The 12,347-nt window shown below is 44.3% G+C and overlaps 1 protein-coding gene across 9 annotated transcripts in view; it reads left to right on the top strand.

Annotated features, from left to right (window-relative positions):
- glra3 (glycine receptor, alpha 3) overlaps positions 1-12,347 on the top strand; it is a 199,161-nt gene that overhangs the window by 128,352 nt on the left and 58,462 nt on the right. For all 9 annotated transcript variants that reach the window (XM_086032404.1, XM_086032411.1, XM_086032407.1 and 6 more), the window contains one exon: positions 10,424-10,561. In XM_086032404.1, coding sequence (XP_085888530.1) covers positions 10,424-10,561 — 138 coding nt within the window. The remainder of the gene's footprint in view (positions 1-10,423; positions 10,562-12,347) is intronic.

Here is a 12,347-nt window from a genome sequence, read left to right as displayed (position 1 = left end):
AACAGGACTTCTGGATCCAGCCTCGGTTGAGTAAGTCCCGTATGTGTGTTTTCACTTCTTGGTAAAGATGTCTAGGAATTGCATTGTAGGTTCTTTGCACAGGCACATTGTCTTTTAGCTGTATATTCAACTCAAGATCTTTAATGCATCCTGTATCCCAGTCATCTTTCGCAAAAGCATTACGTTCCTCCCTAAGCATTTGCTTTACCTGCTTTTGTTGGTCGCTTGTCAGATGGGTCAGATCCACTGGTGGATCCCAGGGTTCAGCTGATGTGGTTCGGCTGGACTCTACTGGCGGAGAATTACTGTGGGCTGATGACTGAAGTAGCTGGTTCTCCATCGTCTTTGCCTGTGATAGGTAGTTGGCATCAACGCTGTGCAGCCAGCCTAGTGTAGTGCGGCCGCAAAGCACAATGTCATTGTCAGTCATGGTCACTGAGAATCTTCCTGCTCTGGCTATTTGGGGTTGACTGTCAGGTTTTTGTTTTTTTAAAACTGATAAAACAGCTCTTGCAGTTTTGGGTCCTACCTCCATTGCTGAGCACAATCTATTCACCATGTGACCTGGAGGGATGCACTCTTCACCTGTGTTATTTTTCAATGCTAGTTCTTCAATCACATTAAAGTCGATGATGGGTCGTTCGATGTCACCACTGGCAATCAGAATTGGCACCCGGACAGTTCTGTCGCCCATTCCAGCCACAGCATTTTTTGACAGGGTAAACTCTGTCTCAATCCATCCTTCATATGGGATACTGGTCCCATTAGCAGCTGAGAGCTCTAAAGCGTCGTCCTCCAGTAACTCCTTCAATGGTCTCACGTCAGCATCAGGCAGGTGGTTCTTTCTCCAGTGCGTCCCCACAATCGATACTTGAGAGCTGGTGTCCCACAGCACTGTAGTGTTGACGCCTCCTAAGAATGCATGAACCAGGCAACGCTTTCCTATCAGCTTCGCCATTTGCTGTTGTTTGCCAGTGAGGGGTTCTCTTGGGCTGAACAAGTCTGATTGGTCCATATTCCCGTCAGAGTGAAGCATGATCTCAATCTTGGCTATGTTAGGGGAGACATTTTTCTTACGACAACCTGAAGCCCAGTGTTCTGTGCTGCCACACTTGGAACAGTGATCGCACCTCCCATCTGGATTGGATGTTTGACATTGCTGACATTGGCTGAGGTCTATATTTTCGGCCTGGCTGTTCTCTCACTGTCATTACTTGAGGTGTAGTGGTCTGCTGCAAACTGATAATGTGAGCAGTGAGATTCTGTAATGCTTCACATATGACCCACTCCATATGGACCCACTCCAATTCGCATATCAGCCTGGCATCAGTGTGGATGATGCCATCATCTACCTCCTCCACACTTCACTCTCCCACCTGGAGAAGGCGGGGAGCACTGTGAGGATCATGTTCTTTGATTTATCCAGTGCTTTCATTACCATCCAGCCCACCCTACTGGGAGACAAGCTGGAGAGGGCGGGGGTGGCCCACCACCTCACCACATGGATCCAGGACTACCTCACAAACCGGCCACAGTATGTGAGGACACAGGACTGTGTGTCTGACGTGCTCCTCTGTAGCACGGGGGCCCCACAGGGAACTGTCTTGGCTCCCTTCCTGTTCACCCTCTACACCTCAGACTTCAACTACAACACCCCTACCTGTCACCTGCAGAAGTTCTCTGACGACTCTGCGATTGTCGGCCTCATCCCAGGCGGAGATGATCGGGAGTACAGAGAACTTACTCAGGGTTTTGTGGACTGGTGCCAGCAGAACCGCCTCCTGATCAATGCGGGATAATCCAAAGAAATGGTGGTGGATTTCGGTAGGCGCCAGCACTCCTCACCTGCACCAGTGAATATCCGGGGCACAGATGCTGAGAGAGTCTCAACTTACAAGTACCTGGGTGTTCATCCGAACAATAAACTGGACTGGTGTGACAACACAGACGCCCTCTATAGGAAGAGTCAGAGCAGACTCTTCCTACTCAGGAGACTGAGGTCTTTTGGGGTTCAGGGGACACTCTTCAGGAACTTTTATGACTCGGTGGTTGCATCGGTCATCTTCCAGGGAGTGGTCACCTGGGCAGGCGGCGTCTCGGCCCGGGACAAGAAGCGGCTGGACAAACTGGTCAGGAGGGCCGGCTCTGTCCTGGGCTGCTCCCTGGACTCTGTGGACTCGGTGGGGGACAGGAGGATGTTGGCCAAGCTGTCATCAATGCTGGACAACCCGGACCACCCCCTCCAGGGCACCCTAACAGCACTCCACAGCACCTTCAGTAACAGACTGTTACACCCTCGCTGTGCAAAGGAGAGATTCCGCCGTTCCTTCTTGCCTGCTCCTGTCAGACACTTTAACAAGAACATTGTGTAGTCTCTACAAACTGGCGGACATTAGTGCAATTGTGCAGTCCTGCACCTGAGCTCATATTGTGCAATACCCAATATTCCCCACTACTGTAATATCGTGCAATACTCAACATTCCCCACTACTGTTAGTCTTGTTTTATTTTTATCCAATGCTGTTCCTTACATTTCACTACAGCACTGCAGCACTGTCACTTACTTAGAGTATTTTTCCTCTGTACTATGTACAGGCCAAAATGAGTGTTCCTCATACTTTTTATGTAGATGTATGTTGGTGTGTATATACATGTGTATATACACATGTTACTGCTTATATTTACATAGGTTAGATCCCGAATGTTTGCCGTCAATGTTATACATTAATGGCTACATTATGCCGCCGTCCCAGTGTGACCTATATCTTTGCTGCTGTAACAATGAAAATTTCCCCACAGTGGGATCAATAAAGGCATTCTTATCTTATCTTATCTTATCTGTAATGCTTCACATATGACCTTATTGCCTTGATCGACTTTTTCCATCAGTGTATCTCTTTTGGTTATTTCGCGTTGTTTGTTCTTATTATCTGATTTGTGTGCCCCATTTTCTGTCAACTTCATTTTCCTCATTCACTGAGGCAACTTTGACCATTTTTATTTTCGACGTGGGTGACAGCTTATTATTTCTTTCCATTTACAGATTGTATGGAGCAGTCATTTTTTCCAAGAGTATCTCATCTGTGACATTAGCATTTCTTATGAACGGCTTCATGTCTGTTTGAGTAGTGTCATCATGGAGGCCAGTGAGTACTGTTTGAAGAAATTGACTTTGAATGAGCTCTGGACTGTACTTCAAACCAGACTTGACCGTCTCGGAGGTGAGGACAAATTGTTGCCTCAGATCCATAGCTCGCAACAGAAACTGAATAGGAGTTTCTTTGGGTTCCTGTACAGCCCGCGTGAAGGGGTGATACAATTCTGTAGCGTCGTTCTCAATGTAATGAGTCCGCAATATTTGTCTCAGAGCATGCAATGTCAAATCAACTCTACTTTCCAAATAACTCTTTAGTTTTATTCCTGGATCTGCTGTACTTTGTACATTGCAGAAAACTTTTACCTTCACTGCCTGGCTCTACGTTTTGACAACGTCCGTTAGCAGTTAGGTTATAGCGTGGCGAGTTACTTGGTAGTGTTGGGCTTTCTTCATGTCAAAATCTCCAAGACCGGGCGGAAACACCAAGATTATGTGTCACCCTCACAAGGAAAGACACATCTCCATTCTTCGTTTGGGCCACCTGTTCGTCACACCACACTGTTCCATCTTTGGCCATTGCTGTCGGCCCAGTCCCCATCCGAGCTCTCTTTTCTGGGTGTGGAGTAGTCTCCTCATCTGCATTGTGAACAAATTCAAATAATATAAGCAATGGAAAACTCAAACAATTTCACAAATTCATGAATATATGCTTACAATAGATATAGAAATGAAAATAAGATCCTTGGGAATTATTACCTTAAGAACTATCAGAGTCCGAGCTTAGCTGAAGGTTTATGTCTTCAGCATCTGAGTCATAAGGGTCTACGTTGCTCAAGATCTTTTAAAATGCCTGTTGAGCAGTGAATTTTTTCACTATCTTCGTTCATTTCAGGAGACGTTCTGACACCACCACGATTCTTGACATCAATTAAGAGTAGGCTATGTGCAGTGAGGTTGTTATCTTCCCTGGCACAATGTCATTCGCACACTAGCGATGATCGTTTTCATCTCAAATCATCGATATCAACACTATCAAGCCATGAGGCTGCAGTCAAAAGCTTTGCACAGTATCTATCCACGATCATGATGCAAATTCCACAAGGCCAGGCTTGGAGAAACTACATTCATCAGGTGCTGGCCTTTACTCAACTCTATGGTAGCAGACCCTTCATTGAGCCACAGCAATCTAGTCAGCTGCATCACCCCCATCAATTGTTTCCACAGTACCAACAGCCACAGCAGCATTTTGAGCCTTTTCCTGGCAGATATTCATTTTAAACAAAATGAACCTCAATGGTGGACAGTTGAAAACTGAACGCGGGGGAAAACTGCACCTCAGGTGAAAGGAGGGTATTGTCTGTGGGGCGACAGGTGTTGTCCCACCAATCAATCACCACTTAATCCTCTATTTAAAACATGTTTCAAGGTTTATACAGACAAAGGCTTGTTTTTCAGCAGAGACCTCTCTCCAAGGCACACTAACGATGGTCGTTTTCATCTCAAATTATTGATACCACATTCCAGTGCTGGGCACATTTCCAACTTATTTGTGAACAGAAATGTATGCAAATGGTTATTGTCTGTGTTACAGCTTTTGACTAAAGCTGATCAGTTTCGAAGCAGAGAATGGCACAAAACCCAACATTATCAAGCCATGAGGCTGCAGTCACAATCACAATGCAAATTCTACAAAACCAGGCTTGGAGAAACTATACCAATCAGGTACTGGCCTTTACTCAAGAGTATGCTAGCAGAACCTTCATTGAGCCACAGCAACCGCAGCTGCAGCACAGCCATCAATTGACCAAATGTAATTGAGCTACCCTCCAACCTGCTTTTCAATGCAAAAAACCTGACCCCCCCCCCCCCCCCCCCCCCCCCTACTGATTCGACAGATGATGGCTACATTTACAAATGAAAAGCTTCACAGTTCTGAGGTTGTGGGTTCAAATCTGGGACTTCCTGTGTGGAGTGGGCATTTTCCCTCATGCTTGTGTGGCTTTTCTCCCTTTACCCCAGTGTCCTAGGTTAATTGAAGACTCTTAAATTGTCCGTAGGTGTGACTGTGAGTGTGAAGGTTTGTTGATATGGGCCCTGCAACTGGCAACCAGTTCAGCTTGCTACTCACCCAAATTCAGCTGGGAAAAGGCTTCGGCACACCCGCAACCCTAATGAGGACTGGCCGCACAAAGAATGGATGGATTTTTGTTTCAGTAAAAGGAGATGAATTATTACAAAGCCTCTAATTCATAAATTCATTAATTCAGATCTCTATGCATGAAAATTTGCTCTTTACAATTTTAATTGATTAATTAACAAACAGGCGGCACGGTGATCGACTGGTTAGCACGTCCGCCTCACAGTTCAGAGGTCGTGGGTTCGATCCCGGCTCCGGCCTCCCTGTGTGGAGTTTGCATGTTCTCCCCGTGCCTGTGTGGGTTTTCTCCGGGCACTCCGGTTTCCTCCCACATTCCAAAAACATGCATGGTAAGTTGATTGGATACTCTAAATTGCCCCTAGGTGTGATTGTGAGTGCGGATGTTTGTCTCTGTGTGCCCTGCGATTGGCTGGCAACCAGTTCAGGGTGTCCCCCGCCTACTGCCCAAAGACAGCTGGGATAGGCTCCAGCACGCCCCGCGACCCTTGTGAGGAGAAGCGGTACAGATAATGGATGGATGGAATTAACAAACAGGACGGCACGGTGGTCGACTGGTTAGCATGTCCGTCTCACAGTTCAGAGGTCGTGGGTTCGATCCCGGCTCCGGCCTCCCTTTGTGGAGTTTGCATGTTCTCCCCGTGCCTGCATGGGTTTTCTCCGGGTGCTCCAGTTTCTTCCCACATTCCAAAAACATGCATGGTAAGTTGATTGGACACTCTAAATTGCCCCTGGGTGTGATTGTGAGTGCGGATGTTTCTTTGTCTCTGTGTGCCCTGTAATTGGCTGGCAATCAATTCAGGGTGTCCCCCGCCTAACTGCCCGAAGACAGCTGGGATCGGCTCCAGCACGCCCGCGACCCTTGTGAGGAGAAGCGGTATAAATAATGGATGAATGGATGGATAATTCACAAACAGTTTTTTTTAATCATTCAAGTCAAAGTGTTTGAATACTTTTCGTTTTATGTATGTGTGAGTTTACATTTGATCAATATCATGATAACATTTTGGTCAGTATCATGATGGTCTGAAATTTGCATATGGTTTCATAACTACACAAATGTAACACGCACGCATAAAACACTGTTACACAACCTGTTAATCACAAAGGACAATGATTTTGGACTATACACAACCACAATTGATTTGAAATTGCAAAAATTTGAAGTGAAAATTTAATAGTAAAGTACAGCTCTAATTATATCTAGTATGAAGAGATCCTTCACTTTAAATAGCATATTAAATTAGCGAATGCAATTTCTGGAGAAATTGCGTGTGAAGGCAAAGAAGCTGAATAAAAACTGTGGAAAGTGTTGGAATGACACTGAATGAAGTTGAATGACCTCTTTGAAAAAATGTGGAATGTTTTGGAATCAATCAATCAATCACATTTTATTTATATAGCATGATGGTCTGAAATTTGCATGTGGTTTCAGAACTACACAAATGTAACACGCACGCATAAAACACTGTTATACAACCTGTTATTCACAAAAGACAATGATTTTGGACTATACACAACCACAATTGATTTGAAATTGCAAAAATTTGAAGTGAAAATTTAATAGTAAAGTACAGCTCTAATTATATCTAGTATGAAGAGTTCCTTCACTTTAAATAGTATATTAAATTAGCAAATGCAATTTCTGGAGAAATTGCGTGTGAAGGCAAAGAAGCTGAATAAAAACTGCGGAAAGTGTTGGAATGACACTGAATGAAGTTGAATGACCTCTATGAAAAAATGTGGAATGTTTTGGAATCAATCAATCAATCACATTTTATTTATATAGCACTTTTCATACATAAAAATGCAAATCAAAGTGCTGTAAAACATCCAAAACACAACATAAAAAGAAAACCCGTTCCCGCCCTCTCTCCCAACAAACCCAAAGACATATATCCACCAGTACATCAGCACTCACACACACACACACACGCACACACACACAAAGCGCACAACCTGATAAGCTGTGTTAGAAAGACATGACAAGGCACAGAGAAACCATATGAGGAAAGGCTACCCAAGGGGAGCTCATCCACGCTGAGGGGAATGACAGCTCACGGCCACAGGGGTGCCACCACCACAGAGACTCCCGCCCGGGATCAGCTGGGTCGAACCCAAACAAAGTGTAGAGGCCCAGTGTCACCCAGACCCAAGGAGCCCCTGCGATGACGGCCCCCGCGGGAAGGGCAGCCACCACCCCAACGCGGAGGCCCCCCCATGAGGAAACACTGGAGCTAAAAGCTAACAACAACAGAGAACAAAACTAAAAAACAAAACAGTAATATAGTCTGAGAACTAAAATCAGTAAGCTAAGATAAGAACAATTCTCAATCAAAAGAAAAGATAAATTACTTAAAATGAGTTAAAAGCCAAACTCTAAAGGTGTGTCTTGAGCTTCCTCTTAAAAATATCAACAGTCTCTGCGGACCTGACGTCCTCTGGCAGGCTATTCCAAAGGTGAGGACCAAAATGGCTGAATGCAGCCTCGCCATGCGTTTTGGTCCTCACCCTTGGGATAATTAAAAGGCCAGCGCCAGAGGACCTCAGGATCCGCGAGGGTTGGTATGATGAAAGCAAATCAGATAAATAAGATGGCCCAAAACCAATAACACATTTATAAACTAATATAAGTACCTTAAAATCGATCCTGAAACACACGGGGAGCCAATGCAGCAATTTTAAAACCGGTGTAATGTGCTCCCGCCCTCTGGATCTCGTCAGCACCCGAGCAGCTGAATTCTGCAGTAGTTGTAATGGTGAAATACACTTTTTGGGGAGGCCACAGAGCAGGGCATTACAGTAATCCAAATGACAGGAAATACAAGCATTCATCAGCACTTCCGTGCTAGCCTGACAGAAATGGGCGGACTCTGGCGATATTCTTAAGGTGATAAAAAACAGTCTTAGTTACATTTTTAATATGAGGAATAACACTGAGCTCAGAGTAAAAAATGACGCCCAAGTTCTTCACACAATGTGAGGGATTAAAAACTTGAAGTTTCGGTAAAAGTTTCTCTCTGACCTTCAGGACCGATAACTAAAGCCTCAGTTCTGTCCTGATTGAGCTGTAGGAAATTATCTGCCATCCATGACTTAATATCTAAAATGCAATTTAAAAGGGTATCAATGGGTCCTGAGTTATCAGGGGATGACACTCAATGAAGTTGAATGACATCTATGAAAAATTGTGGAATTGTTTTTTTTTAAGGATGAATAAGTTGAATTTTTGGGAAGTAGAAATTGTGGGTGTGTTGAATAGCTTTACCAATGAGAGGTGATTGAGAAGAATGTTGTGAATTTCAAATTGGAATGATGTAAATGTGAAATGTTGACTGTGCAATTGGAAATAAATGGTTTTTTGGGGGGTAAAAAGCATGAAATTGTGAAAAATTTGAAAATTTGTGAAACAAGAAAAAAATACTACCCAAGGCATGAATATTCTGAAAGTTTTGAAACTTGAATGAAGTGAATCGGGTGAAAAATGTGGAAGGAGAGGCATGCCAAAAAAGTGGGAGGAATAAGGCAGAATAATAATAATGATAAAGGATATGAATAACGTGTGACTTCGCCTTCACACAATTATTGTGAATACAACCATTTTTTATATTTATTTTTTTCCTTAAAATGAAATTAATTTTACACTCTGCTGTATATTTTTGCTGCACAAAGATGCAGCGAAGATGCCTTCATGTGGACCCCATCCCCAGGACTGGAGACATGAAGTTTGCTCCAGCCTCACTTCAAGAAAATTGAATCACCAGGGGACCCTTGTCTTGTGACTTAAGAACATGCGACATGCTAGGACTCAGGAAGACCCAAACTCCTGATAAGGAGCCACTCTTCGTCACCTGGTCCCCCTCTACAGACAACGGATGTGGATTCGAACGGCCTTAAAACAGACTTTTCGGAGCCCCCTCAACAGGGGGCCAACCCGACAAACATTGACAATGCTGGATGAGGACCAACCCCAAGAGGTCGACATGGGAACTGAAGCATTAAACTTCCTATGCTTTTGATCAATCAAAATTACCTTGATATTGAACATAGTTGAATGTATGTTTGTGTATTGCGTGTTTATGAGTGTAGATATAGGCTTAAACTCATATCTTTGACTCCTAAACTTTAGACGCATTCAGAATGAGATTTTTCCCAGCTGAAGTATGACAGTTGATGCCAGTTACAAATTGTGAAATGCACAAAGGTTTTAAACAGGACAATTTAATAGACTCAAATCAAACTTTATTGTCATGAATTGAGACACACCTGAAACATGAGCTGTAGATGGGGGGGGGGGGGTCGACACCTCACCCCTCCTCTCTTTTTTTTTTTAAGGAGATAAAAAGGCCTGGCCTTTGTCTCTCTCGCTCTCTCTGCACTGCGACCCCGCTCGTAACTTAAAGCTCTCTGAACTTCGAGCTCTCTATGACCTTCGAGCTCCCCAGAGAAAACTCTCTCTGAACTTCGAGCTCCCCAGAAAAGCTCTGAACTTGAACTTCAAGCTCTCTCAACTTGACGCGCTCTCAAGAAAATTCTCTTCAAGAATTGGCTCTTCCAAAATCTCTCCATCTCCAAAGCTCTCCCCCAACGAAACGTCTCAAACTCTCTTTTTCACTTCTCAACGTTTTGATCTTTTATCTGCATTTTTGCTGGCGTGTCCACGCGCCCAAAAACCAACAGCGGGTGACCTGAAAAGCTAAATTGGACCACTCCGAACCTCATCACCACACACGTGGCAGATGCGCCGGACTCCGGCCCTTGGGCAGTAACTGCTGAGGCAAAACGCCAGTTCTGTCCCGTTCGGCGGGCAGGAGTAAGGCATCGCTCCCGGCCGCTACAGATTGACACTCTTACCAGTGACCCCCAATTTCGCTACAAAGAGAAGCAGACCATACACATGCAGATATACAAGCTGAGTGATGGTGTGCACAGTTTTTGACTTGCACCTGACATGAATTTGGCGGGTTTATTGCCTTGCTCAGGACACACCAACACTAGTCAGGATGCAGACTAGCAGCTCTCCAACAACAGTTCCAGCTTCTCTTGTCTGCAACGGAACTCAAACTGTCCCCATCTGGTTCCAAAAATCAAGTCCTTATAGATAAACTCCTGCTGCCCCACACCTTGAATGAAAATAATTTATCCTGTTTTTTATGTATTGCTTTTTACAGTTGGTTACACCATGAATGACCTGATCTTTGAGTGGCAGGAGAATGGACCGGTCCAAGTGGCCGAAGGACTGACGCTCCCACAGTTCATCCTTAAAGATGAATCCGACCTCAGATACTGTACCAAGCACTACAACACAGGTAACACACACACTCATACACTTGGTGAGTGGACAAATTTTTCACTCACCAAGTTTGGGTGGAATCCTGAAAAGGTAATACTGTACTGTACTGTACTGTACTGTACCCCTATTTATTGCAGGACATACATTCAAGACCCATTCGCTAAATAAAGTGAACATATATTTTTTTAAAAATCATTTAAACATCTATTTTCTATAGTTGTGCTTATTAAAACACAATTGTTAATGTATTCCAAAGCACTTGTTCTCACTCTCTTGCTGTCAAGAAATGGAAAAGTATCGCTGTTTATTAGTCACTCCCAGTTTAAGTTTACTCCTAAACCAACACATAAAACAGAAGAGAATTAAACATTCTTCATTGAAACAAAGCTCAACGCAACAGAAATTAGCATGGATGTTCCGCTTAATTATAAACTTTAAAACAATTGCTACTTCAGCACACAGGGTTAAGCAAGAAATATAACCAGCGTATACACCAATACTCACAGGCATATATTCAGTGCTGGGCATTCCGTCCCGGGGACGGAACAGTCCGTCTCGGACGAACGGCGAACAGGGAATGACACGTTTTAAAAAAGGGGCAGACTAAGCAAGGACGGAGGTGGATTTTATTCTGACCCATTGATTGTCCCTCATGTGTGTGACTTGGTCGCAAGGTGGCCAAAAGCTCATCTCAACCTACTAGGCAAAATGGGCAAACGACAAAAATTGCCTCCGAACGCTTCAAACCCACCACTAGTTACCCAACTGCATGTACTTACTTGCCTCGTCAGGGCGTTCCCAATCGAACAGGGAAAACTGTGCACTGCACACGTTTGGTGTGCACTGAGGGGAGAGGAAAAGGAAGAATGAGACGAAGAAAAAGGAGAAGAAAAAAGGAGGGCTAGCGTTTGACTGCAGGAAATTTGAAACTTGAATGCTGCAGCCGCTTCTTTAGCACTTCAATTGAATTGTGCCGCCAGATTCAATTGAACACCTGTACGATTTGTTCACACGGACTGAGGGTGTTCCAGTGGGCGCTCTGGAAGCGGAGGGGAAACCTGCGAGCCAATCAGCAACCCAAAGGGCTGACCAATAGAAGCGCTCCCTGGACCGGGTGTCTCCACCCATCCAGAGACTGACCTCTTTCACATCCGCTGCATTGACATTAAATAATGACCGCTGTTAAAGCAGTTGCATTACAACTCTCGACTCGCACACTTGGTCTCCTTCCACACATACAAAGTGTGGTGGCAAGCGGTTCGTCAAACCGTTAACCCAGAAGTGGGTGCCCATAAGGTAAGCGTATTTGAATAATAAATTAGCAAGCTAATGCTTTAAACAAACCTCTGCCATTAGCATCTCTCCCGCAGTCTCATGCACTTTTTGGTGGGTGGGGGCAGACATAAGGACGGAACCGCTTTAAAAGGACAAGGATGTACTGGGTCAGAGGACAATATTTTTTATGAATAAGGACGGAGAGACGAGGATGGAAGAATACACAGGTTTGCGGACGGAGGATGGAGGATGGACCGGCAAAAAAGTGTCAAGTGCATGACATATTTGCCACAAGCCCTTAACAGCACCACCTAACAATAAAAGACATAACCTGGCTAGGTCCTTAGATGAAACTAACTTAAAGTGCTAAAAAAAAATCCTCCTAATCTTTAAAGGTTGATGGTTGTATTAGAGCAGCTGTTTGTTGGTGCGATTATGCCACAATTTACATATGATCCAAGTCGTCGACTAATCATGACGACTGTTGATGATTTGTCGACAATTTATTTATTTATTTTTTCTGGGTG

The sequence above is a fragment of the Filicampus tigris genome, chromosome 6 (assembly GCF_054856515.1).
Source record: "Filicampus tigris isolate MCC_2025a chromosome 6, RoL_Ftig_1.0, whole genome shotgun sequence".
Classification (NCBI taxonomy): domain Eukaryota; kingdom Metazoa; phylum Chordata; class Actinopteri; order Syngnathiformes; family Syngnathidae; genus Filicampus; species Filicampus tigris.
The sequence above is the reverse complement of the archived record's forward strand: the minus strand, read 5'-3'. Positions and strand labels throughout refer to the sequence as shown.